This window comes from Anas acuta, chromosome 15 (genome assembly GCF_963932015.1).
Source record: "Anas acuta chromosome 15, bAnaAcu1.1, whole genome shotgun sequence".
Classification (NCBI taxonomy): domain Eukaryota; kingdom Metazoa; phylum Chordata; class Aves; order Anseriformes; family Anatidae; genus Anas; species Anas acuta.
Window position 1 is genome coordinate 14437440 of NC_088993.1, and position 27903 is coordinate 14465342.

Genomic DNA, 27903 nt, shown 5'->3' on the forward strand with positions numbered 1-27903 from the left:
CAGGAACACCTCCAGAGCTGCAGCAGCGTGTTTTCCTCTCCTGCATGTGGTTCCTTCATCACCATGAGGTTGTGGGGAGGTTGCTGGTGGGAGGGGATGTGCTCCTGGTGTGGTCAGGATGGTGCCACTGTCACCTGCCAGCCCCAGCACGGCAGCACCGTGGGTTTGTCGGGCTCTGCATCTTGTTTGCTCCTACTCCTGGCTGGTCTGTTAGATTGCCAGTCACCTACAGATGAGTAAATTGCTCCCACCAGACCCATCTGGGATGAAAGGAGTGATTTCCTTGTGTGTGAAGCTGCTGCACAGTTTATTTACTTTCTGAGGGAGCAAGAAGGGGGGCTGGCCTCTCTCTCTGCTGAGGCTTTGCCTCAGTTTCTGTCTGAGAGGAGAAAATACCCAACCACAAACCCAGCTCCTGCTGAGATATAACACCAGTTATTAGCAGAGGTAATTGGAAAATCAAAGGCTTTGTGTGAGGGAAGCAAGGCAGCTAACCCGTGCCTGCAGCCCTCGCAGGGACACATCTGCCCCCGAGCACCTCTAAAACTTCAGCCCCTGACATCCTGCTGGAGGTCCCCAGCATCACCCCGTGTGGGGAGAACCTGCTTTTGGATGCAAAGATACAGGATGAGTGCCTGAGCATGGCCTCCTCAGGTCCAGGTGCTTTGTAAGAGCCCAGCAAAAGGGAAGTAAGGTTCCTTTCACATGGCAGTTGTAGCCCCATGCTGATGGGGTTTTGGCTGCCCAGTGCAGGCTATGGGGCAGAACTCGGGCACGTGCCCCTGTAAAATGCTTAATTGATTCCCATCTGTCACTGATTACATAAATCACCAAGCACATCATGGCCGTGCAAAGCTGGGCACCTCCGAGATGTCTTCCTAGGAAAGGTGTCAGTGCTGCTTCTTGGCTCTTCAGTACAGGTCTGGAGGTGAGCCTGGACCTGTTTTGCAAACAGTAGGGCAGAGGCAAAAAAATGCTGCTGGCCCAGGGGCACAGCCCTTAGCAACCTGTCTAGGAACCTGGCAGTTCCTAGCATTGCCTAGCCCCTCCTGATCATACCCCTTGATAAAAGCGATGGACGTGGTGAAAGCACAGCTGGGGGTGAGCTGGGCCACGGAGAGCACGGCCAGCAGCAGGTGGCTGCAGCGAGAGCAGCTGGCAGCTCCCTGCACGAGCCTCACCGCTCCCAGGAAGGTGTTTTATGGATGTCTTCCCCCTTCGCTACCTTTTCCCCTGCTGAAAATTGCACCTTCAGCAGTTTCATGTCACAAAACCTTCAGGGCTGGGCATGGTATTGGCACCATCCAGGGACAAATCTGCCCAAGGGTTAAAGTCTGAGCAACCGAGGCAGCACAACGCCTCCTTCCGCGTCATCTGAGCGCGGCTGCAGCTGAAGGTCAGCCCCAAACCTCATAAACCGAGGCCTGGGCGGTGCAGGAGTCAGGTGCTGTCAGGCTGGGAGGCACGATGAATCTCCTGCCAGACTTCTCCCTAGCCACTTGGACACTCCTCATCATTTTCTTTAGCCTCCTGATTCTGTGAGTAGAGGCTAGACCTGACGGGTGCCTGGGGAGGAGAAGTCCCTGTGCATGGGCAGCCAGGGCTCACAGGGGCATCACACTCAGTAGGAAGTGCCCTGGTGCATTAATTAGTGTTAGAAAAACAATCCTGACTCTTCCTGTGCTACCTGCAAGGCTGAGATGAGGACTGATAAAGGGGGTGGGTGGGACGAAGGAAATCTTTGCTGGAGGAAGTCAGAGAGTATTGCCTGCCTCCCTGTCAGCAAGAAACGATTGGGAGGATTAAAAGGAACCTCTGTGTTTTGTTTTGTTTCTTTCTTTCTTTCGTTTGTTGTTTTTGCTTTGCCACACAGAGCCAAAGGGAGGAGTAATTCTATTTTTGCTGGAGCAAACTGCCTGGTTGCAAAGGGCTGGGCTGTGCAAGCTGGGAGTAGGCAGCAAGTAAAGTCTGCCCTGCTTCTGCAAGCAAAAGCCCCTGCTTAAATAGTTATGCTGGCAAAATTGCCCTTTTGCTTACAGCACTCGTGGGAGCTGTAGTGAGCTACGCAGGCAAAAACTTAAATTGGCTCTTTTAATTTATGCCCCTGCTTGGCTGCTGTGCTGCTCTGGCTCTTCCACCTGGGCTTCACAGGAGGTCTTTGCAAAGCCAAGGGCAGGTCTCAGCTTGGGATCTTGGTCCCTCTGAGGTTCCCTTCAGCCTCCTGAGTCACCGTTGTCTGACCTGGGCAGTGGGATGCAGCCCCTGAGCAAAGGTCTGAGATGTCTGCATCTGCCTAGGCTGGGCTGCAGCTGTCATCAGCCCTTGTCTTGTATGGAGATGTACCCCAAATGGTCTTGGGTTTCTTGAAGTAGCAGAGCAGCCCCAGCAGGTCTGCCGCTGCTTGTCCGTAATTTCAGCTTTTTCTGTGTGGCAAGAAGCAGCTATGTAAGCTGCTCGCTGTGCTTAGAGTGAAGAGCCTTCTCTTCTTGTTACGTAAATGCATCTCACACACTGGCTTTGCTCGGCAGCTATGGGATATGGCCCTACCAGACCTTCAAGAAGCTGGGCATCCCCGGGCCACGGCCTCTGCCGTTTTTGGGAACGCTCTTGGAGTACCGGCACGTGAGTATGGGCAGCTGCTGATCCACATCTGCCTTAGGGGCTTACGTGTAGGTGGTGCTGGTTTTTTCCATTCTTTGGTCACATCTTTCCCCTATCCTTGGTTCCTTGGTAATGGCAATGACGTTTCCAGGTAGGAAGCTCCATGGATACACAGAGAACACAAAAATTACTTTAAGGTTCTTGCTGACCTGAACGAGGGGTGTTGTGTTTTTCACTCACTTCATAATTTGAGCTATTAGCTCCCATTTAGATTTCTACCCACTCCTCAGCAGCTGAAGAACTGTTGGAAACAAAGAAAAAATATATTGAGGAGCTACCTAAAGCTGCCACTTTCTGAGAATTGTGTGCTTCTTCGTGCTTTGTGTCACACCCCAGCAATGCCCTGTCCAGCCATCTGTTCCACCATCCTAAAACTAATCCAGCTGAATAGATTTCCAAATAAAACAAGTACGACCAAGTTAGCAAACCTTATCAAAGAACTGGGTATCAGCTGGCTCCAGATAACTGCCTGGAAACGCAGGATGAAATGTATTAGCTTCAGCTTCAATGAAAGGGGTGTTTAAACTTGTGTTTGCTGAGTTTACAGCATGACACATGGTCTCTTACTAATGGTTTAGTTGATGCATGGTGAGTGTTATGTGTCCCAAAAGTTTCATCCTTACATGTAACATCAGTTAAAACCTTAATGGGAACAAAGGAAAACAGAAGAGCCCTCATCACTCTGGTTCAGTAACTGCTGTGGAAGATCTCAGGAGGACGAGGCAGTAGCAGCTCTAACCTGTTGAGCTGAAGATGAAAGGACACGCTGGGATCTAGTTCTGCCTGCTAACTCTGCTCACACTAGAGCTGTGTACCCTATCGTACCTTGTCTTCATTATATTTTTAGCGCTGGTTGGCTGGTGGAAGTTGAAAGTGCAGTTTTCTTTCTCTGCTCTCTTTTTACCTCCAGCACAAATGTCCCCTCAGAGTCTATGTGGCTCTTAAGGGCTGCCGTGCACCCGCCAGCCTCTGCCTCTGAGGATGGGTCCGTGGGATGCTCCCAGCTGCAGGCTGGGACCTGCTTTGATCACTCTTCACTCACAAACCATTCGTTTCTCCTTTTTTCTTTTGCAGGGATTCCTAAATTTTGATCAGATGTGCTTTGAAAAATACGGTAAAATCTGGGGGTGAGTTTCTTTCTGCAGAACAAAGTTCTCTATCTGGGTGTTTCTCTATCTCAAATGGGAATGGGTGGCTTGCTACCATGTCCCTGCACTGTCATTCCTGCAGTGATGGCTTGGGGCATGGGGAAAAAACAGTTTCATGGCTGGGGAAGTCTCCAGCGTTCTCTCCAGGACTTCTCTCTTGCTGGGATGGGATGATGGAAGCCAGCTGGGGGGTCTTTATTTTTTTCCCCACTTTGGGAGCATTCAGAGCTAAACAGTGGTGTTAGTGACCTTGGGGACAGGCAGCTCCCCCATCCTCCAGCACCCACCACATCAGCACGGCCGTGCCTTTATCTCTTAGCTCCAGCTGCGTTAGCGAGGAAAGGCACCGATCATTTCCCAGCTACGCAGCCAGCCCAGAAAACTCCACTGCTGGTGTCAAACAGAGCCTCAAGCCTTTGAAGCCTCTGTTGTGTCTGTCTGGAGCAGAAAGCGAGCTGCAGGCTGCCGTGGTGTGTTTCATCTTGCTCCCTGCTTCTCCCAGAGCCAGGGCACGAGCCACCTTTAAACCTTCCTCCCGCTCCCTGCCCAGCGCTGGCTCTGTGCAGGCAGGCACGGGGCTCTTATCGTGCTTCTCCTGGGAACCTCGCAGACCGAAGCAAAACTGGTGCACAAAGATCGTAGGAGCTTCATGAAACTAAGCATATTTTTGGAAAGATTAAATTTTTCTCAAACCTCTTGAAGACGGCAGCTTCCCTCGGCTGTGGCCCAAGGCTCCTGCCCTTTGGCTTTTAAGTTCTCCTGCCTCTGGTGACCGGAAAACAGAAGAGGCAGATGAGATTTTATTTTTTTCCCCTCTCATTGCCTTGTAGGCCACACAGGGAAATCTCTTTACCCCACAGGTGGCCATTCAGTATGGGCTTATTGACTGCAGCCACCAGTTACCGAACCACAGCTCAGACAGCCCAAATGCGGGGATCAATGTTGCAGCCAAAGCTGCCTTTTATCTGAACTCACACTGCTTTGGAAATCCTTCTGTAACAGCACAGATGATGGCTAGAAGTGCTCATGCTGTCCGTGTTTGGCACTGTCCTTTTTTCCCCTCTCTCTGGTTTTACGGCATAATAAACCCATTTCAGCCCCGTCCCTTTAGCAGCTTTGTCAGAGGGGACTCAGCTGGCCCAAACCCCGTGGGCTGCAGCGCTCATTGCGCAGTGCTCTGTCCCCGGGCAAAGCAGCCTGCTCTCACTCCAGCTGCCCGTGAGCAATGGACTGACCGTGGCTTTCTCTTGGCTTAGGATTTTTGACGGCAGGCAGCCTCTGCTGGCTGTTCTCGACCCCATCATCATCAAAACCATCCTGGTGAAGGAGTGCTATACCAATTTTACCAACCGCCGGGTGGGTATCTCGTCCTCTGCTTTCCTCTCTGGTGGGGAGCGAATGCAGCAAGAAAGGAAGAGTTTCTTCTTGGTTTCTGTTCTTACTCTCTGCTTCTGAGTCTCTATGAGCCCTTCAGCAAGTATTTGCTCTCTGTTGTGCCCCAGCTTATTGACAGGACTGACAACAAAACTCTGCCAGGGAGGTGGAGAGGCCATTCTGGCTGGGGCATCAGCCTGGATGTATGCTAGAACCGAGCTGTTTCTGCCTCTTGCACTGTTTCCATTTCTGTTGTTTGCTGTTTGAGGTAGAGCTGCTATGACTTTAGGGGCCAAGTCAATGCTCCGTGATATTTGTTTGTGTGTTTTGTTGTGTTGGTTGTTGCTGTTGTTTTCCTTGCCTCTTTGCATTGCTGTAATGTCAAAGGGGGGCAGAAACCTTCACCCATTGCCCTGTAAAACCACGTCCCTTTTCCTGCCAAATTCTCCTCATGCAGAACTTCCGTCTGAACGGGATCCTGGAGTCAGCTCTCAGTGTGGCTGAAGATGAGAAGTGGAAAAGGATCCGCACGGTGCTGTCTCCAACCTTCACCAGCGGGAAGCTGAAGGAGGTAAAGCAGAGGCCGCTGGTATTTTGCACCAAAAGCTGGAGGAGTGCTGGGACCTTTCCCCTTCCCCCAGAAGCCAAAGACTTGCTCACTGTGGCCCGTTGCAGATGGCAGCGTGGAGCTGCCCAGCCTTGCTTAGAGAAGGTGAAAGAGTCTCAGTGCCTTCTGCTTTGGTTTGCATTTCAGATGTTCCCTATCATTAAGCTCTATGGTGAAAAATTAGTGAAAAACATTGAGAAGAAAGTGGCTAACGATGAGTTCGTGACCATGAAGGAGTGAGTAACTCTGTGAGGCTGACAGGAAAGAGTATGTATTCAGTGTGGGGAAGGAGCTGTTTTGGAGAGCCATTTTGGGGTGTGACCCAACGCTATCTGGAGGTCCTTTCCAAACCTTACAATTCTGTGATTTTCATGCTGCAGCACAGAGCCCTTCTCAGCTGTGCTCCTCTGCAGTGGGCCTGCTGTGCTCTGCTCAGCTCAGGCTGGGTAACGGTGCTCGGTTCCCCATCTCATTTTATTGGGGATGCATTTCAAGGCAGCAGTTGGGCCCATTCCAGAAGCCCCGCAAATCACAGATGTGGTATTTTTACATGCCATTTTTACAGTCTCTTTTACAGATAAAAATGTAAAAGAGCTTCCCTCTCTCAAGGATTGCTCCTAAATTGGCTATTATTCACTGCTCTGGTTTTGCTCATCCCATTCACTCTTTTTTCTTCTCTACTCAGCATTTTTGGAGCCTACAGCATGGACGTAGTGGTCAGCACTTCTTTCAGTGTGGATATTGACTCCATGAACAACCCCAATGATCCCTTTGTCACCAACATAAAGAAATTTCTCAAATTCAGTTTTCTAAACCCCGTGTTCCTATTATTAGGTATGACACACCTCATTTCATACAGCCCTGAATCGTCCACGTGCAGTGACCACCTGCATTTCGTTTTAGCTCCCTCAGTACCTCAGAGTCCTCTTTGACATCTGAGAGGTGCACTTTGCAGGATTACATTCACCCTAGCAGGACTGAGGAAATATTTCCCCTGGGAAATCACAGCCAAGATTTGCACAGCCCCATGTGGGTCTTTGCTCCATCATCTTACAAGCAGAGATACTTTTTGCAGTGGAGAGCTGCTGTTGTGTGTCACCAAGAGCTGCACTCAGTGCAGAACTGAGGACATATCATAGTAGAAGGCCAGAAGATTCTCAAGTGCTATTGCATGCCAGCTGAGGCCTGTTAATTTTAATTTTTATTTATTTATTTATTTATTTTAAAGAAAAAAGATCTGAAGGCAATGAAAGGCAATTTGTTGGGTCAGGACTCAGATTCACCCCACTTCTTTCTACGCTTCATAACAGCCTCCTTGAGCTATAATATGTTGTTCACTTCTCTCCTTTTAGTGTTGTTCCCCTTCGTTGTCCCAGTACTGGAAAAGATGAAAGTGACTCTGTTACCCTCAAAAGTCATGGATTTCTTCAATGCCAACTTCATGAAGATGAAGAAGGAACGGGACAATGGCTACCAAGTGGTGAGTCCTGCCCAGAGGGCATTTTCTGTCCGTAGCACTGTCCTTCTGAGTGCAGGAGGACCCTGGTCATGCCTTCAGCATCTGTGGGGTATTCATTTGCTCCTCTCCAGGATAACTCCCTGCTTGTCAAATGTGGGAGGGCCAGAAACACCCCCTGCATGGGCTTCCATGTGGAAAATGTATGTGTTCATAGGGGGTCTCCAGCCTGAACCCCAACATGTTCTGAAGCTGGGGGGCTGCAAGTGGAGCAGGCATCTCCTCAAGGAGCTTGTGCTGAACAAGTTTTGTTCCCTGCCCACCCACCTCTGCTCTGACTGCCTCCTCCTCTCCCCAGGACCGGGTTGATTTCCTGCAGCTGATGGTGGACTCACAGAACAACTCCAAGTCTGCTGAGGAGAATGACTTGTACAAAAGTACGTCCTGAGAGCTGTCCTGCCCTCAGCAGAGAGCAGGTGGTTCTTCATGTGGTTAAAGAATGGAAGTAGGAGAGGATTGTAGTCATTTATTCTATGGGAGTTTCAAGGTCTCAGTAGCAGGGCCATAATGATGCTTATCACATATCAGCCATATTTTATTATATCCCATTTCCTGGGGTAAGTCCTGAGGGCCGTTTATCCAACAAAAAGCAAACAGAGTGAATATCTCCTTGCCTCTTTGTTTCTTATTTTGTCTTCTCTGAAGGCCAGTGGTGCTGGCTGTATTTCATAAAGCACACAAAGCACATATGCTGCACGTACCTTGCTCATCGACAAGCTCATCTCTGTTGCTCATCCCAGGTTAACTGTTAGATTCAGAAAATAAAGGGTCAGCCAAGGCATAGCCCAGACCATCAGCCTCCATCAAGGCAGGAAGCTTGTTAACTTCTGATATTCACAGACAGGGAATTTGTGTGGCACCCTGCACTGCAGGCTGCATCCTGGCAGCACTGGGATGCTGCTGCAATACCACAATCCTGTATTGTCTTCATTACCACTGCCAAACTATGCTCAGGGCTACTAATCCCTCAGCAGCATGTGGCTAACCTCAGAGCTTAGAGCAGTTGCTGGACATCTCCTCACCTTCAATTTTTCCTGGCACATACCCATTTTTTTTTATTTTTTTTTGCTCAGATAGCACAGTTCCAGAAGATAACAGATTTTCTAAATCAGGCTCAGGCTATGCATATCTTTGCTGGTGCAATTCTACCCTTAAATACAGCAAAGTAACTGCTGACCTTGACAGTGTTTTTCTGGCTTCACACCAGTGCTAGACCCACCCTGCCCTGTGCCAGAGGCTACCAGTCTAAGTTAGCTGGATATTTCCTTCAACAGGTGTTAAGTAGTTATTGATAGTATTACCTGGACTGACAAGTGGGATCCTGGATTTCTGAGGGTTAATCACACTTGTGCTGTAGATTTCAGCTTCTTACACATGTTTCTGGTGCCTCTTTTCAGCATTAAGTGATGATGAGATTCTGGCCCAGGCTCTTGTCTTTGTCTTTGCTGGTTACGAAACCACCAGTTCCACCCTCAGCTACATCTCCTATAACCTGGCCACACACCCTGATGTGCAGCAGCAGCTTCAGGATGAGATTGATGCAAACCTGCCCAACAAGGTAAGGAGGATGGAGAAACTCTGGGCTCATTCCCACATATTTTTTTGTGGATCCTGAACCACAAACCAGGCTGGAAGCAACCCAGAATGGAACTGATGCTGGGGCTGAGGTTTCCCATTTTCTGGTTTCTGGCGGGGGGTTGGGGTCCTGTGTTCATAGCCATCCTGAGACCTTTGTCTCCCCTGCTGTCCCCAGGCTGCTCCCACGTACAACACCATCATGCAGATGGAATACCTGGACATGGTGGTGAACGAAACCCTCAGGCTCTTCCCCCCTGGGGGGCGGATCGAGCGGGTCTGCAAGAAGACGGTGGAGATCAACGGGGTGACTATTCCAAAGGACATGGTGGTCATGATCCCAGCCTACGTGATGCACCGCGACCCGGCGTACTGGCCTGAGCCGGAGGAGTTCAGGCCTGAGAGGTGAGGGCCTGGTGCGAGAAATAGCTGCACATTCGACCTGGTTCCTGGGAGGGGAAATGGCAGTGAAAGTGGGGAATGCATGATTATAACATTTAAATTAGGCATTTATCATTGTCTGACATCTAGTCCCAGCATTACCGTGAGGGGAGTTTTATGATCTACATCCATAAACTGTGCATGGAATTTAATTAACTGCATTGAAGGAAGCGACAGTGAGAGCAGCTCCCAGCAGCTGTAACACTGAGGGGTTTATGGCCAGATATTAAAACGAGAGCCATTGGGTGACTGGCATGCTGCCGTGCAAATCAGCAGTGGAAGGGCAAAGACAGGTAGGAAATAAAACTTAATTTTTCAACTCTAGTTGTGAAACAATCCTTGCTTTGGAGGCTCTGCCAGCTGCTGGGAAACGAGACAAAGGCCTGAGGCAAGCCTGGGAGACCCTGGGCTTGCTCATCTTCAGGTGGCCAAGAAGGCACTGAGGGTTGGCCCAGGGAGAGCAGGCCCAGATCTGTGCCCTTGCACCACGAGCTCAAATGCCTCTGGAAGCTAATCCTGGTGTGGGGTTGTGGTCCCCTGCAGGACACAGCATGGCGGCGGCATCAGGCATAAGGTAGAGGGGGATGTTTACTGCTGAAATCAGCATGGACCCTTGTGGGCCATGTACCTCATGCTGGCTGCTGAAGAAACCACCCCAGTGGGAGCATCTGGCAAGGGGCGTGTTGCACCTCGGTAACTCCAGCAGCTTGGTTCTTACACCAGGTGACAAACAGGGAAGGGTGGGTAGACAGGAACTCTTTAAGGATCACTTGCCTCACTGGAAATTCATCATCGGGTTGTGCTGGTGTCTTGGTAGCGAGATACTTCACTGCTGGCTTAATGTGGTTAAGGTTTATACCCAGATCTCATGCACTGGGAATGAAAAGCTTCCTGACGTGAAAACTAACTGATCACTGAAAAGCATTGCTGAAAATGCTCAGTGGAAAATTCCTCTGTGAAGCTGATTGTTCTTCCCTGTTTTTCATGATGAGGAGAGGAATGGCTGGTGTGTCTCAAAAGCAACCCTCCTTTTAGTCACACAGGGGGAGAACGTCTTTGTGCTCGCTCAGGCCTTTGATCTAAAGGGAAGATGTGAAGCTGTAGACCTGTGTGTTTTAGGGTTTGAAATCTGGGTTCAGTTTTTGAGCTTAGAGGGAGTTCTGAGAAAAGAGTAGTTATGAAATTGTTAGCATATTTCAGGTCTTCCCTGTTCACCTGACACACCCAGAGATGCGCAGCCAACTCCAAACAGCAGGATAAAAGCAGAGGCATAAGGCATCTATTGAGACAGAAATAAGGGACTTAGCTGGTTTCTTCTAATATGCACGGAAACACAAAAAGCCTTTGCCTTCCCAGACCCCTCATATCTTCAGATCTGAGAGCCGACACACCTAGAACAGAAGCTCTTTCTAACCTTACATATTTTTCTGTAATCAGGTTCAGTAAAGAAAACAAAGAATCCATCGACCCCTACATCTTCCTGCCGTTTGGGGCCGGCCCCAGGAACTGCATCGGAATGAGGTTTGCTCTCCTCGTGATGAAAATGGCTGTGGTTGTCCTTCTGCAACACTTCTCATTCAGACCCTGCAAAGACACTCCGGTGAGGATTTGGGATGATGTGTGCTGTTACCTGCTCTCTGGCCCCACTGGGGTGGTCCTGTGCACTCTCTTTTTCCTGCATCTCAGGACAAATAGGGAACTGTCCCACTTGAACATTAAATCCCCCATCCCCAAGGAGTTCAGAGACTGATAGCTTCATGACCACTGAACCTTGTCTGCAGACTTGGGTTTTTACTGCTTCACACAGAGACCAGTGAGGAAGATTTCACTGTGGATTAGAGAGGCATGTGGGAATAACCGTATTTAAATGCTCTCAGTTATTTTAAATGGTTTGACACAAGTTACTGATACGTTTTTTAAGCCTCTGCAGAAGCAGAATTGATGTTAATGGAATATATCAGGCTGAAGTACTCTGCTTTGCTTGGGGTGCAGCTAGCTGCAGGGTGCTCAGCCCCTACTGTTCCCTGCCACTCTGCCTTGACCCAGCTTAGGCAGACCCTGCTCCAGAGAGTGATTATCCCTGCTCCAAGGCTGTGCTTTGCCACACAGGCATGGCCATTCGCTTTGAGACCCCGAGACAGCAGAATTCATTTCTTACGGGCCACCAGGCGACCTCTAAAGCATAACAATTTTAAGCCAAGTGCAATCTGAGATAAATTTTAATTGGTGACTCTTCCCCCTTTGAGGCTATGGAGGTCCTCGGAGGCAGAGGAGAAACAGGGAACAGGCTCCCTCCCTCCTTCACACCTGTTTTTGGTTTTGTGTGGGCTCCCACATTGCTGCACACGGTGCTGATGGGACAGGCCCTGCAGGACGGGGCTGTTTGACATAAAGGAAATGCCTGATGTAATTTTCCAGCAATCATCGCAGCATATCCTGAAAACAGGGCAACTCCCCATGACTCAGAGGCAGGTAGCATCTGCTGTTACTCTCGGCTACGGACACTCAGTTTCCAGCCCCAATCTGGCTTTGCTGCCATTAATACATTTTGTTCACGAGACAAGCTTAGGAGATCAGAGCAGAGGGGGCAGCAAGTGCATTCAAAGGACATTTGTTGTATAAAACAAAAATACTCACAGAGTTATTACTTGGCACGAGCACTCAGCTGGAATCTCTGCAGATTCAGATTGTGACTCAACTAGTAACCCGGAGGTGAAAGACTGTAATAGTCCATTAACAATGTGGTGACCTATCCACCCTCCCCCAAGTCTAATGACATTTTTCTAGTCCTCTGCAATCCATAAAATTGATTCTTTTTATAACTGCCTTTAATTAAAGGGAGACAAGTTAAATATGTATTGTATTATTGGTGCCCATAGGTTTATGGGTCTCTTTCAGCCCTTTTTTCCTTCAGAAGATGTCGTGTGTATTGAATCAGAGGGGAAGGGAAAAATTCACCTCAGAACATCCCTTTGGAATACAGACATGGGAGCTGCCACCTCCTCTCACTCCTCCACTGATGGCACATTGGGCTCAGAGCCACATTGCTGAAATTTCCTGAAGCAAAGCTTATTGGGGCTTTTAGTGCACTTTGTCGGGTGGGGGTGTACTGCCCGTGTCCTGCAGGGGAGGAGGAGAGTTGGGACATGAGCAGCATTGTGGCAGTGGAGGAGGTTCGGTGAAGCACTTCTCCCTGCCCCACAAGATGACTCCCTTCACCACTAACTGTAAATGTTCTTTTTATTGAAATTTCCACCCCAAGGGAACCTGGTGCTTTTCTGCAGGAGGACTCTTTTTCTTTGGTACTCAGCTCAAGCAGCTCTCTCTGTTTCTTCATTTCCCAGATAACATTGTTCCTCTAACTCCCATTATGGCCCAGCTCCCCTTAGTGCTGACACATTTCAGTGTTAAACAAAATGGCATCGTGTGCCCCTCCTCAGCTGCTGCTCCCTGGATGGATTTTGGCTGCTTTTCCCTCTGTGTGCAGCCCATCAAGCACTGAGTGCCTCTTACTGTCCATGTGGACACCAGCGTTCACTGACCAGTTCATCAAGAGCTGAGGGCTACTGAGCTCCAGCTCATGTCTGTTTTACATGAGCACTAGTGATAGCCCTATAAACACACCTGTAAAGTCAGGAAATGCACTGAAAATGGGGGGTGGCTGAGATGTGTGTGGGCTGTAGGGGTTCTCTCATTTTCATGACTGCCCTTTTCCCCATTTTTCCCCATCTTACGTGGTACTTTTGGTTTTCTTTTTTCCTCAAGATCCCCCTGGTTTTGGACACGAAAGGTTTCATGCAACCAAAGAAGCCCATCGTCCTGAAGATGGTCCCCAGAGTCCGCGGTGACCTGGAAAAGTGAAGGAACAGATCAGAGACTCTTGTTTGATGGTGCTTTCTCTGCCTAAATCTTAGGCAGAGACCCAGATTGATGTGTGCAATGTAAAAATGTCAGTGGTGCAAATCCCCATTTCACAACATGGCATTTAGGGGGTTGGCCTGGCATAATTAAATGAGCATTAGCCTAATGAAAACTCCTCAGTCCCAGATCCTGCTGTCCCAGATCACAATAGGCATTTTGCAAGACCATTTCCACTCAAGTTATTTGGGTGTTTTTTTTTTTTTCTTCTACTTCTGAAGAGGCACTTTTCTCAGCAATTTGATTCCAGACACTGTCAGTCTCTTCTGGCAGTGTAATTTAAATCAGGAGAGGGAGAGCAAATTGCACACAGTTAAGTAATGCTACTATTGCTCCTGTTCCTACTGCCTGCTGGGCAGCTCGGTGTGTCTTCTGGTTTTATACTCCTGGGGATGCAGAGTTGTCCAGGGATATTTCCTCAGCTGTGTGCTCTGACCCTGACAAGTGTTAAAGTGGTCACGTCCTTGCAGGAATGAATGCCCGTGGCAAATTTTCTGATGCTGATTTATTTAGATTTTCTTATGATTTTATGAGTGATTCAGATTGCAGATGAGTTAACTGAAGGAGCCCAGAGACAAGCAGTTCCCCCTAATGACTGGAGATTTGTGGAGTGGGAGAGAAGTGCCCTGCGTGTATTTTCTGATTGTTTGCTTGTTTTACCCCGGGCACGCAGCCATCTCCCACAGAAGCGACTGTCAGTACAGGCACCATCTACACTGCTACTGTGACACCTTTTAGTCTCTGATGTGTATTAGGCCATTGTAAGACCAAATTAACTGAATTAAAAATGACACAGGGTGTAGCACTGAGAGCCTTTGGATGTCCTGGGGAACACTGGTCTGGAAGAAAGACGTTGCCTTTGGCTGTTGAGAGCTGGGAAGTCTTGCCCAGACTTTATGCTTTTTTTACATTCTGGAGGACCTTATGCTCTGTACTCTCCCACTTCGTGTTACTTGTCCAGAAACTGCTAAAGAGAAGTTAATCACAATAAAAAGCTTGCTTACCTCTTTTGTACCCAACTGAAGCCAGTCTCTGCTTCTGTTCTTTCCTCCATACACAAGTTAATCCATCTGTAGGTCTAACAAGCTGTTTGCCAAAAAATGGTGTGGTCCTGTCCCACCACCTCTCCTAGCAAGGCTTCCTCATTGCTTAGGTGGGATCCTCAATGTACCTCTGCCTCAAAAGTCAGGGCCACAGAATGGATACAGGAGCCTGTTTTGGCAGTTCATTTTTCTACTATGACGTGGTAACAACACAAATTACCAAAGGTGCTGGCTTGCTTGTCTCAGCCAGGCATTCGTCTTTCTGTGAGAGCAAAGAGGTTTGATTCCAGGGTCTGCTCCATGCTGCAGATCTGATGACTTCATGCAGGGTTCAAAGTGCTGTCCGTGCTCCCTCCTGGACAACTCACGTACCTGCTCTGATGTACCCTTCCCCATCACAGTCTTCTGCTTCCAAACTGTCAAATTTCAGTGCTGGCTGAAATAATTGCATGTGCACCTACCCCGGTCACTACCATGTATAATAATGCTTGGATTCCTGGCGGATGAAAACTCATTCTGTCCTAAACGCATCTAAGGTGTTACCTAACATATATCATCAGTAGTAAGAGCTGCTTGTAGAGACGCTGAGTGTAAGACGCCCCAGTCCAAAATAAATGGCTGAGGAGAGCCATTGATGGTGTAAGTGTGAAGTGGTCTCCAGTGCAAAAATGGGCTTAGGAACTTCAGTCACTAGACAGCAGTTGTTTTCTTTCTTTTTATATTGCTTTTCTGTTCTGATATACTATTTTTATAGACAGATAGATTATATATATTATTATATATCTTTTATTTCTTTTTATAGTTTATATTTTCTTTTTTTTTTCTTCATACTTTTGAAGCATTTAGTTGAAAACCCCAAAAGACACATAACAACCTTTCTGCAGTGGATTAAATTCCCCAGTGAAAGACATCCTTGCCTGAAAGGGTAGGGAAAGGATGAGGCTGTTTCCCTTGAGAGCCAGCGATGAGCAGGGTGGGAGGGTCAGAAAATTCCAGCTTCCCTGTTTGCCTTCATGACCTGCAGCTTCACAGCTACCTTCTGCTGCCCTTGCACAAAAGCAAGGGTTCATCTTTGTTTTCTGCTGTTACCGTCCCTCTCTTTTAAAGCCATTGCTCTGTGTTTCACTGTGGCTGTGATGGAGCATCTCAAGAGATAACAACAAAATATAGAGGCAGTCAAAAACCAGGAGAACAAACAGCAGAAAAGTGACTCTGCTGCCACAGTGGTTGACAAAAAAGGGGCATGGAAAATCCCCAAGTCTCTGCCTTCAGAGGTGACCGAGCAGATGAGGGTGATGAAGTAACACAGTGTCACAGGTCAGGGAGGCATTAACGACCTCTCTAGACTGAAGGCTGTGGCTTGGCTGGTGGCAGCGAGGGAAGTCACGAGCGGTTCACAAAGGGTTTTGCCTCCCTGCTCCATGCCCGCGCTGGAATTAATCACTCACACACAAATGTCAACACTGCGGAAAATATCCTTCAGGATAATCTCTCTCACAAAGCTGCTTAACATTTTAGTAATATACAGTTCACTTCCAGGTGTCAAAGGATTTCAGCCTTTCTCATCTCTGTTCAAAGGCATCTTCATCTGCTGGCACCCTGGTGCTGCTTCTCTGCTCTGGTTAAGCGTGTGAGCCGGCAGCTGCAGCTTGCAACGCGGATTTACCTGCGGAGAACCCACCAGCGAGCTCGTGGTGCTGCCTGGCTTTATCTTCAGGTGCTTGTGCTGGGTTCTGGCAAAGATAAGGTGATGCTGGGGCATGCCAAATCTCACCTCCATTTGGCTGAATTCAGAAGCACTGGAGAGTAGCAAGTGCACGCCTTTGCTGTTTCCCACTTGGGCTTGTAGGAAGGATTAGGAGAGGAGGCTGATCTGCCCGTTTGCCTTCACCTTGAATCAGGGAGGGGAGGCAGAGAGTGGTGCTGCTCCCAGGCTCTGCTCTGTTAACCAGGAAACTTCACGTCCACCTCACTGTGACCAGGAGAATCGATAGCAGTGCTGCTGCTAATGGGGCTGACACAGAGGCAGGGGTTGCTAAACCTGGTAGTGATGAAGAGCAGAAAGGAAGATTAGGGGAAAAAGGCATTGAAAAGGTTAACAGGATGCTGTTTTCAATGATGAGGTTCAAATGTTGGTTTGGTGGGGTGGCTGGGTGGGAGCTTACAGTGGGGAATCGCTCTGATCCTGGGAGCCTTCCAACAGATAGACACGAGCCTGGCATAGCCCGTGGGATGGGATTGATTTCTGGTGTTCCTCTGGTTGGTGCCGCAGTTCTGGGGTTGGTCTGTGCCTGTCCTTGCTGCTCTGACTTCCAGAGGTGCTGAACACGCACAGCTCCCCTGCAGCCAGAGGGAAATGGAGCTTAAGGCTTCAGCAGCGTCATGCCTCAGTTTACCTGCAAATACATTTAAAAAATAAAAATGTTTACAGCTAACCAACAGTGAGATCTGGTGCATATCTGCCTTTGTGCCATGCTTTGACTCAGATCCCAGTGAAGTCACAGAGTGAGCAAATGGGTTTCGGTTGGACGGCACTCAACCACAAGTGCTTCAGGAGCTCATCTAATGTGCTTCAGCTGCTGAATCAAGTCTCCTGCTGCCCCCGAAACACATATAGGATCTATAAAAGGCCCTCAGTGCCAGCTCCTTTGCTGTGCTGATTTCCCTCCCATAGCACAGTGCTGCTTCCTGAAGCTAACCTGCCTTCAGCTTAGCAGCAGCAGCTCCTGGAAAGCTCTCCTTGCTGTAAGGAGAGCTCACCACGAAGCTGCAACATTCAAATCTGGCCCCACTCACTTGTGCTTCAATTATTTAGTCCAGTTTTAAGCAAGAGCACCCGCTTGCATTTAATACGGTGCTGGGAGGGGTGTCACTGCTGGGCTTAATGCATGCCCCAGTGCTCTGCTGGCTCTCGGTCCTCTCCCCCGGTGGCATGAGCCAGCGAGTGGGGATGTCCCTGGGCTGTCCCCTGCTAGGGCAGCCCTGCCTGCCACCAGCCCTGCCTGCCACCAGGCGCGAGCCACTCGGAGCTTTGCTGACCCTGACCCCAGCTCGCGACAAGGTTGTCCGCATGATTGCTGCTGGTGCGGTACGAGACCTGCAGTTGAACAGAGGCAGGCCTCCAGACAGCCTCACTGAACGCTTGATTCGGTTAAAATCGATGGAATAATTAGCCCACAGAGTCTGCCCAAAGGTCAGGAAGCAGCGATTTCTTTTTTTTTTCTTGCAGCAGCTTTGGTCCTGAGCTCTTGCTTTAGTGCAAGGATTGCAAGCAAAGGCACTTCAGCAGGTAGGTTATAAAAGTGTTATGACTGCTGGTATTAAGCTGACAGGCTAATGTGACAAGTGCTTAACAAGGTCTCCCAAAATAGAGAGGTAAATGCTCCACAGCGCTGGTTTCTCGGACAACCCCGAAATGAGCTGACGGGCACGGCACAGGCTGGGCTGGCTGCCTGGGAGGCAGAGTGCAAGAGAGCCTCCGAGAGCGGCGTGGAGGAAGAGGAGGAGGAGGAGGACACCAGGAGAAAGAGGACGGGACCAGGTAGGGGCACCCTGCTCTCGCACCCCATTCTGTCCCATGGCCCCAGAGCTCGTCCCTCAATCCTCTCCCCTTCTGTCACCCAGCTCTGTGCTGCTCCCCCTGTGCTGGCTGCAGGCGTCTGCGGTGATGGGGACACAAGGACGGTGCCATACAGCAGAATCCATCTTTCCCCCTCTCGTCCCACGGGGCACATATGCTACCAGCTGGACACGCTGCATCCCGCGGGCTGTGTTTGCAGAAACGCTCTGATCTCTCATTTTTAAGCCCAGCGTTTCAATCCCCCTCGGAGCGAAGGTAAACGGTTGGGATGCTGCTTCGGTGGATTCAAGGTTTCAAGTCAAACAGCAGTCATTTAACCACTCTTTTAAAGTTCATATCATTTGAATGTCATATGTCAAACTAATGCTACTTCCAGTGAAGGCAAATAGATATTTATTCCCCTCTCAGCTGTCCAGCGGTCTGACATTCATTATTGAAACATTGCAGCTGCCAGGGATTGAAATTACCTGTAGGAGTGCATCGAGCAAAGCCTTCCACCTCTTTAAGGGTTATTCCCTGTAATACGTTTTAGTTCAGGCTCATTTTACAGCTGCTCTTGGTCTGCAGTTGCTTTTTCCTATGTCTGGACAAGGTCAGGCATGGGCTTTTTGACCATTTCCTTCAAGACGATGTTGTAACTTCATTTTTCATGGCTTGTCTTTGGCTTGGATTCATGGTCATCGTGCACCTCCAGTCCCTGAGGGGCTAGAACGGAAAATTCACCTCTTGGGGAGTCCCAGGCAGGGATTATTATTTATTTGTTTATTTATTTCATGCATTATTTTGCATGAAATAGCCAACATTTTGTAGCTCATTGGGCACTAAAATATTCAATTGGCTGTGTGCAATTTCAGGGACAGAAGGAAAGACAATGGAGACGACTAGATTAGGAGCCTAGATTCAGGGCATTTAGACATTGCCCTGAACTTCACAGAGCAATTTACACCTGTACGAGGGTCCGTGGAGTTATATTGAATCAGACCAGGAGCATTTTACAGCCACTTTGCATGAGCATAAATGATAGCATAAGGTGCAAAGGAAACAGCCAGCCGGACAATTACATAGCATCTTCACACGCCTTATTAATCCTCATTACACTACCCTCTGTGCTGAGACTCAGCATCTTCCCTTCCCCGTGAAGGGAAGGCCGGGTGAGGCTGCGGAGCCAATTTAGCCACCTGCCAAATGTACAGCCTCTGGCTGCTGGTAGCTTCGCTCCTTGGGCCTGGAGAGCTGGCTGCCCCCTACCAGTGTCTGAGAAGCAGCTTGCTAAATCAGTGATGGAAATCACAGCTGTCTCCTGCCCTTCTGGGCTTCTGAGCAACCTGTGATGTTACAATCAACTGTACCTAAGTCTTTTTATTATTTATTATATTTCATTTTTATTTAAAAAAAAAAAAAATGAAAGGAAGGGGGTGGCAATATTCACCTGAAGAATATGCACCCAGTTCCTGCCTGATACTGAAATTCCCTTAAAGAGAGCAGCTCCTTAGAACTCCCACAGCCCTTGCCCTATCTCCCGCTCGGAGCCGCTTGCTTAAAAGCTGGCAGACCTGCACCTTTCTGGCCAAAGATGACCAGAAAGACCTGGTGAGTGCTGGGCTCCTCAGGCAGGAGACAACTTGAATAGTCAGACCAGCTTTATGCAGCTGGGAGAATGGCTATCTGATATTCTTTCTGGGAATCTTATTAATGTTATCTTATTATTTCATAATAGATATAACCCGTGTGCTAAGGCTGGCAGGCTGTAATTGGGCCTTGCCAGGGAATTACTCATATTTTTCATTCTTGAAGGAATGAACAGCGTATTCGGTTACGCTAACTACCTCATTTGTGTGGATTCCATTCACTTTATGTGTCTCGCTCCTGAAGTATTATGGCTAGGGCAACGATTTCTCACTCGAAGTAAACGTCAGAGAGTCTCGAAGCAGATGCTCTCTTCTCCCGGCGCTGAACAGACGCTGGCATCGTGTTCTCCTCTCCTTTGGATGCTGCAGAGTTGCCCAAAGGTGGTTTTTTTTTCCACGGAATACACTTTGTTGATGAAGATCTACATCTCTTCTTCCAGCTCAGTGTCTCAGGGTGCTGCAGCAAAATGTGGAGCTCTCTGAAAAGGGGCGACAATGCTATTTATTTATTGCTGCTTTCCTATTTAGTAACCCTTATCTGGGCCTCAGGCCTTTTGGACTGACTTGTAAAGCACCAGAAAAGGTAGAGCATCTACCCAAGTTCTCAGCCTTTTTTTTTTTTAATTATTATTTTTTTAAAAAGACCTTTTTTTACTCTCCATGGGGTGTAAACGATAGTTTCAGCCATAGCAAACCTCCCTCCTTATACTTACAATTACGCTCTTTTGTGTGCACAAGCAACATATCCTCGTCAATAAAAGTCCTTCTTAATTCCTTTTTATCCTCCCCAGGGGAGTCCTTAGAGCCCGGTGGATCCTCGAGCAACCCTTTAATTCCTCCCACCTCAGCCCTCGCTGCAGCCAGCAGTGAAAATGCTGCTCCTGAAGCAGGCTGCGGTGGCTGCTGGACGGCACGGAGCATCACCTGCCCACAGGGACCCAGCTTTCTGCAGCGTTATCAGAAATGTTTCCACGCGTTTGTTTGCAAAATGTCTTTATCCAGCCAGGAGAAATGTCCCTTGAAGTCAGCTAACCAAATAAATAAATAACAGTCAAAGACAATAGAGTGGAAAAGTTTCTAGAGGGAAATAAGTGATGGATTGGAAGAGATTTGAGGCTGTTATGGTGTACAACTCAGTGCGTGATGTGACAGGAGAGAATCCTCATTGTGCCCTTTCCTGGTCTTCCATTTTAAATGAAGTCCTAAAAATGCTGATTTAAAAGGGTTGGAGAAGCAAAACAAAATAGGCAGATGTATGGTGTGACATTTTTGTTGTAGACTTCAATTTTTTTCATAATACAGCTGCTGGTAGCTGTGTCGGAACAGAGTTCTTTGACCAGGGTGCAGAAGGGATGCTGGAGCTGCTGGCAGTTTTTTAGTGTGCTCGTGCACAAGTCTGAACAAAGAGAGCAGTGATTTCACTTTTCAACCATAATAATAGCAAGCAACAGGAATTCTGACCTGGAATTTGTCTTTGCATTCCAAGAGTATCCTCGAGCAGTCCATGGAGACCCAGGGAAAACAGCTGATTAATGCCACCATTAATGAAAATAAACACAGCATAAAATTCCAAGTAGGGGGACTGCTTCCCAAAGCATCCAGGAGTGAGGGATAACAGCAAATGCAATAAAGCAGAAATCCGCTTTGACTGTCAAGGGGTAATGTTTCCTAGCTCAGACCCAGGCCTGTGAGGGGGAACATACCATCCATAGCAAAGCAGTCTGCGACCTTGAAGTGCTCATATGCTTGAAAAGCGATCTCAGAAATGCAGGCATGAATGTTATTGGTGGCTGTTTCCCCACTCCCAGCCCCTGCAAAGGGTCCCGTGTTATCCCCTGTACTGCACAGGACCTGGCTGCTGTTGATGCCCAGGGTGCTATTGCCCAAAACACAAGTCAGAAGTTTTCTGGCAGGTTTTGTGGGAAAACAGCAGTAAATATGCCCACAGGCAGATTTGTCAAGGAGGTGCCTGTAGTGCGAGGGGTGGGGTGTGCAGGTATTTGTGTGCATGAGTCCGTGCCTGGGAGAGGTCTCTGCCTCTTTCTCGTGTGTGTATTTATCTCACCAATTTGACCAAAGGAATTACAGGATTGAAAGGAAATTAATAGCTTAGCACCCAGTCAGCTTCTTATTTTGAATCAATCCATTCTTGTCACTTGAACTGAACTAAATAATTAATCGTGCTACCTAAAAATAATTACGGCTAATATCACAGAGATTACACTAGCCAGTTCTAACAATAATGTTGTTAAGAACATCTAAATAACCCTATATTTAATTACAGTCTGGCTTGTTTAGTGATGTACAGGTTTGGGGCTTTCTCTCACTGCAAATTTGGGCCAGTTACATTTATTAAATGAGAACTTTTTATAGCTAGTGTTCAAATTATCAAATACTTGCCTAAAGCAATCCCATTGATCAAGTGTATCATTTGTAATACAAATGTTTTTATTAGGAGGCTTTGTTCAAGATAAATGAAGGATCAAATTAACTGGAGATTGGTTTGAGTAGAAAATGCTGCAGCTGGATAATTTCAAGCACTGAGGCTGAACATTTCTTTCAAATGACGAGAAGTCATCAACTAAGTCTTAATATAAAACATGCACGCACAGAGGCATCTTTGTATTGATTCCTCTCATTTCTATGGCACTCTTTATACAAAGCACATCAGGTTTTGTAGGAAAGGTTGCAAACCCATCACATCACTGCCACTAAACCAATCTGAGATATTTTTTTTTCTGGCCAAAACTATGTATGCTATCAAAATACCAGCATGCCCCAGAACCTTCTTCCCACTCCCTCTTTTTTCAACCCCATTGTGCTACCTCTGTTCCCACCCAGGAAGATTTATTGTGCAGCTCTGTTCTTAATTCAAATGCCTCCCTTGCAGCTGGGCTGGGGCAGTAGCATGCCTTCTTTTTGGAAGGGAAACAAGGAGCCTAGACACGTGAATATTTACCTCTTTCCAGCATTTGTGGTAGCACAGCAGGGTCTGGATGTGATTGAGGGTTTGCCCATGATCAGCCAGTGGAAAATGAGCATGTGAGTGCAATGCTGTTACTTTATATATATACACATATTAATACAGTCTGCGTTAGGAAAGCTATTTGTCTGGGGTTACATATTTGGCTGCCATGTAGAACTGTAGGTATTAAATAGTTGCTTTCTAAATTAAGCTCTCCCCTTGCCACATCCCACTCCCATAGCGATGCATGGAGCGTTTGCTGATACAGGCAATACAGATGTCTGGGGAGCTGCTGTAAAACCTCCCAAGATTTACAGCTCCTCCGCCAGGTTTCTCCATGGGTTGGCTTCAGAGGGAGAGGTCTCACAGGCATTCAGGATCCTTTCAAATCTATCTCCAGAGGCACCCGCAATAATCAGAGGAAATCCCTTGAAGCCCATCAGATAAAATTTACAGACCTGGAAAGGCAGCATGGAGGTCAGTTGATCCCTGGGGACAGGCTATTTCTGGCCTGTTCAGGGACACAAGGCCAAGTTTCCAGCACGTGCCGAGCACTTTGTGAAGAACTCCAGATGCTCTAGCTTGGTTTGGCTTACAGCAGAAAAATCAATGTAAATCTCCTCAAAATGCTGGGTTTCTTAATTTGAGGTGGGGAGGAATACTCAGCTCATATACTGGGATCTAAACATCCATAATGCCTGTCCCAGCACCCCATTAATGTACCAGGAGGGTGCTCAAGCAGTGCAATACACAGCACAGCTTTTAGGGAGAATTATTACTTTATTTATCACTTTAGCAGAGGAAGTAATGAACCCAGGTGGAATTACAGGTGGTAATGAAAATCGGAGACTTGTTTTTTGCAGCTATCATTTGTGGCTACTCCAAGTATATGGATATCTATGCAAGAACCAAAAGTGTGTACCATGTATATATGTGACAGATATTCTCAGGATTACGTATGTGTATATGATGTGTTTGTCTTGTTATATCTGGTTTTGGAGCTGCAGATACTGGGCTGGGAGAGCTTGTATTTTGCTTTTGTGCTGTGGTTAATAATAGCTTGTTACCCTCATTGAAAGGTTTAAAAGCTGTGACCATTAGGTTTGATGGAGGTGGTTCAAACTTTGCTTTGGAAAACTGCAGTGTATTGGTGGGAGAGCTATTTCCTCCAGAAAAGCTGCAGCTATTGTAGTAATAATTAAAAAAAAAAAAAAAAAAAAAAGGCAAACGATCAAATTTAGGAGTTATATTTAAAGAGACAGAGAGGGAGATCAAATTAACCCCTTTACTCTGCAGACAAGGCTGAAGCACAAGGACATCACTGCAGTCTGCCCAGCAAAGTGAGGAACGAAAGCAACGGCGTGTATTGGTAATGGGTAACTTGATATGAGTCGAGCAATTTAATTTCTATAGGGAACACAGTGATTGAAAGCAGCACTAATGCTGATTAATCCCCCTCCCTCTTTTCTGTCTTCTAATTTCTCGCTCCTTGGTGCTCTTCATTCCTTTCAGACGAGTCCCATTGTACGTGTACACCAGGACACCTCATGCTACACGTGCTGAATACATGTCAAAATCTTGGGGGTCACACTGCTGCTTTCCTTAGCCTCTATTACACTTTATAAAGCTGTGTTTTTCTCTACTAATTCCAAAACATTTTATATAGTTCATTTAATTACTGTCTTAGTCATTGACCATATGAAAATCTTTTTCTCATTAGAATTTTTTTTCAGCATCCAGAGATGAGACTGCAGCATTGCATCCCTGTTCAGCTCACAGGACTGCTTTCAGAGGACAGCTACTGGTGGGACATAACGGCCTCTCCAGCCTCTTTCCTCAGTCTGGTCCCAGGCATGAGGATAAATAACTTAGAGGAGAAAAATTCATGCTTGTTATATGGTGCTGATTTCAGGAAAGCTGACACAGATTGATTTCACCAGGAATATCTGTTTTGTTTTGTTTTATTTTAGTAGATAGTCTGTTTTCAGGGAAAACAAACAAACAAAAAAAAACAACAAAACAACAACAACAAAACCAGCGTGATCTAGGTTTAGAAATGACTCATGTTTGGCCACCCAAATAACATGACAGTTGGGAAATCTCAGCTAAGTTCAATGTCCTGCCTCTGTCTGCAACATCTCCTGGAAAAGCCACGGAAGTGACTCACAGGTTGCTCCATCTGCCAAGAGCTTCCCTGTCTGCTGTCCTTGCAAAAAGAGATTTCCTCATCTTGGGCAGCAGCTGAGTTTTTGTGTGCAGTCAAAACTGCCTCTGAAAACAGAGGACGTCTGAGAGAAGGGCTGATACAACAGAGTTTTAGGCAGGAATACTGAATCTGAAAATCTGAAAATCTGAAAATCTGAAAATCTGAAAATGAAGTTTGGCAAAGAAAGCTTAAAAGGGAGAAGTGTGCAGAAGTTACAGGAGCAAAATCCTGATTTCTCCAGCATTGTTTTCAGAAGGGGAGTGACAACTTTTGGGAAAATGCCAGGATTTTAAATACGTGTTTTCTTTTTCTGAATATTGGACATGCCAGCCCAATGGGCATAGTGGATAAGTTTAATTGAGTGGTTAGATTTAGTTGATTAGTTTAATTGATTGTTTAGGTTTAATTGATTGGTTTTGATAAAGTGTTCCTAGTCACCAGAGACACCAGGCTGTACAGAAAAGTGAAGAGTAGGCACTACTCATTTGATCGTCTTCGTCACACGTGTGGATAAATAATAATAATGGGAGAAAAAAAATAGAAATTATTTTTAGGATGAAACAATTTAAAATATATGGTTTGGGGAAAAATAGTTCTGATTTCTGTCTGAAGTTATGGACATGGGGTCTATATGATCAAAGAAACCCAATAAAACCATGGCCAGCTGGTGTCAAAATAATGACTGGGAAAGGGGGGAGCCAGCGCAATGGTCAGCAGACAGCTCCCAAAGCAGAGGATGCAGTGAGTTTCCCTATGGACACAGCAAGGTCTGGCTGCAAATCAGCAGGAATTCTTTGGAGAAAAAACAAACAAACAAACAAACAAAACAAAAACTTTAAATTAAGTGTTGTCTATTTTAGCTCAGCTGTAGCCAGGACTCCAGCAGCTGGTTAACAGAGTCACCATCTCCTGCTGCCTGATGTCACTTGTGAGTGACAAGGAGAGGGCAAAGAGGGAATGACTTCTACCATCCCTCCCAGCAGAACTAAAGATTTAAAGATTGAAACTGGAAGGTTTTCAGTACACGCAAAAAGAGGTATTTCCCTTTCTGAGCCTATCTATGGACTCCTTGAACCACAAAGCCCAGGCAGCTGAGAGTATTTCTGAGAAGTACCTTTAACTCTCACCCTGTTCCCAGGCTTTTCCATGAGCATCTGCTGCCAGCACTGTTGGGAACAGGCTGAGCTACTCACACTGACATTTTTATGCTCCTCAGTTACTTAATTGTCTTTATTTGACCAAGAAATTTTAAGCAGAAAAGCAGTGTCTTGGAGGGGTGAGGATCCGCCGGGTTGCACTGAAGGCCAACAGACCTCAGACTCGGTTCCTGCTGTCACGAGGAGCACAATCTCCGTGCTGCTGACGTTGATTTTACATCTGACTTCAGCTGCAACAGGCTCAAGGATTTCATTATTCAGCAGCCTCTCCATCTGCTTTATTGAAAATGTGTGCAAAGATTAAACATGACAAGGAATTTGTTTCCAAGATACTGATATTTTGGGATGGATTAAGAAGTGTAAGTACACCCTCCTTTCCCTGGAGAGCAAGGCAGGCTGTGCCTCTCTGCTCTGCTCCCCTGCAGGCTGCCCAGTGTCGTGGGGCTGCACAGAAAATGGTATCACAGCTGTGTGCCTTTGCAAGTTATTTCTTTTCTTTTCCTACAGAGCCTTTTAATTCCAGCTCCAAAAGAAAACAGGTTCATCAAATGTCATCTCGAGAATATCCCCCTGCATCCAGGCACCATAAGTGTGAGAAATGATTTGTCGGGCACCACTACAGCTAGTTTTCGCCTGTTCCTATCCATCTCCTGTCAGCACTCACACCCCTGTTGACAAAACGAATTTCGCTTTGATTTCATCTTTCCAGATAACACAGATTAACTGGAAGCTGTGTCTTTCTGTTGTTGTGAAAACGTACAGAAGGAGCAATCCTACAGAAGAGATGCAGATGTCTCAGCGAAGCTTGCAGTGCAGACCAACATATTGCTGGAAACAGAGAGATACCAGAGTTACCAGCCACTTCAGTAAGACTTTGAGCACAATAAATGCAAATACCCGTGTTACTATGCTGTTTTAATACCATTTTCATGTCTCCCAACCAGCATCTCCTGCAGGGTTACGGTCCCCATCTTCTTGCATTCAGCCTTCCTCCTCCTCTCCTGCAGCTGTTGTCCCGTATGCAGCGCGGGGGGAAGAGCAGGGTCAGACAGCCACCACCGAGCTGCCTCGTGTCACCTGCCTTGCCTTCCCCCTGCAATTCTGGTGTGACAGATGCAGGAGAGAAGAAGAGCTCCTGGAGGAGCACACAGGTTTATGTATTAGTGAAGATTTCCTCTGTCGTTTCCAGGGCATGGGGGAAAGAGAGAATTAGATGAGCCATGGCAATCCCTCCGGCTGGGAGACAGCAGCCCCACGCTTACCCTTATTGCCACGAGGAGACAGTGATACTGCAGTCAGGGACCTGTGTGACAGTTGTAGTGAGAAGATCCAGGGAAATTAAGATGGATCCTGCAGATAAGCAGCATTTAACAAAATTAAAGTGGATGCCTTTGGAGGCAAGAGATGTGCTCACCTCTGGAGAGCTTGGACAGAGCTGGAGTTTGTTGGAGTGACCTCATGAGCAGAAGAGGAGCTGTGAGTCACCTTCATCATCATAACGCTTCACAGGGCCAAGAATCTAAAATGTCAAGAAGCTTTTTCTGGAATAGTTGAATAAGTTATTTCCTAAAGCATCTCCAGGCAGCCCCAGAGCATCTAATGTGGCCTCATGTGGTCGGGAAGGGCAGTCAGCCCACAGCCCAGGCGGGCAAGGATGGAGCTGGTGGCTTCATACCCTGGAACAAAACCATGTGTACTGCAGCATATTCGGTGTGTTTTACAGTGTGCACATACACCAGTGAGAAGAGATCATTCGCTCTCACTCCATCCAGAGAAAGAAAGTCAGGGAATGGAGGCTGTGATGAGATAAATGGTTATTATGAGATATAGGCATTTTTAATTAGCTCCTGCAGACTGCACCACACTCCTAATGAGCTCTTGCCAAGTTTGCTGTGATTCCTCTTTACGTTTTGTAACTCTGTAATAGTAACAATATAATCATTTTCTATAATAACCATGATAAAACCCAGATAATCCTTCTGTAACTCCTGCATAAGCTTCATGTAATTAAATCAGTTGGTGAAACATTCTTGGTCTAAGGGACAGATGAATGCAGCTCTGTCACCCAACAAAAGGGGCTGATG

The 27903-nt window shown here is 47.2% G+C and overlaps 1 protein-coding gene and 1 long non-coding RNA gene across 4 annotated transcripts; both read left to right on the top strand.

The window, feature by feature from the left end:
* The first annotated feature begins 1377 nt into the window (after positions 1 to 1377).
* Positions 1378 to 14264, top strand: LOC137865123 (cytochrome P450 3A30-like). Of its 2 annotated transcripts, XM_068699919.1 has the most exons (13): positions 1378 to 1538; positions 2529 to 2622; positions 3736 to 3788; positions 5066 to 5165; positions 5641 to 5754; positions 5938 to 6026; positions 6476 to 6624; positions 7143 to 7270; positions 7605 to 7683; positions 8704 to 8864; positions 9060 to 9286; positions 10760 to 10922; positions 13088 to 14264. In XM_068699919.1, exons 1-13 carry the CDS (start codon positions 1468 to 1470, stop codon positions 13181 to 13183), a joined length of 1524 nt encoding a protein of 507 aa, XP_068556020.1. In that variant the 5' UTR covers positions 1378 to 1467; the 3' UTR covers positions 13184 to 14264. The 2 variants fall into 2 exon arrangements, with proteins under 2 accessions (XP_068556020.1, XP_068556021.1); XM_068699920.1 differs by lacking the exon at positions 2529 to 2622 and having other exon boundaries at positions 1461 to 1538.
* Positions 14265 to 16686: 2422 nt separating this feature from the next.
* Positions 16687 to 24490, top strand: LOC137865125 (uncharacterized). Of its 2 annotated transcripts, XR_011101758.1 has the most exons (5): positions 16687 to 17028; positions 17513 to 17572; positions 17655 to 17824; positions 20283 to 22933; positions 24190 to 24490. It is a non-coding gene; the product is annotated as an uncharacterized lncRNA (long non-coding RNA). The 2 variants fall into 2 exon arrangements; XR_011101759.1 differs by lacking the exons at positions 20283 to 22933; positions 24190 to 24490 and adding an exon at positions 17908 to 18270.
* The last annotated feature ends 3413 nt before the right edge of the window (positions 24491 to 27903 follow it).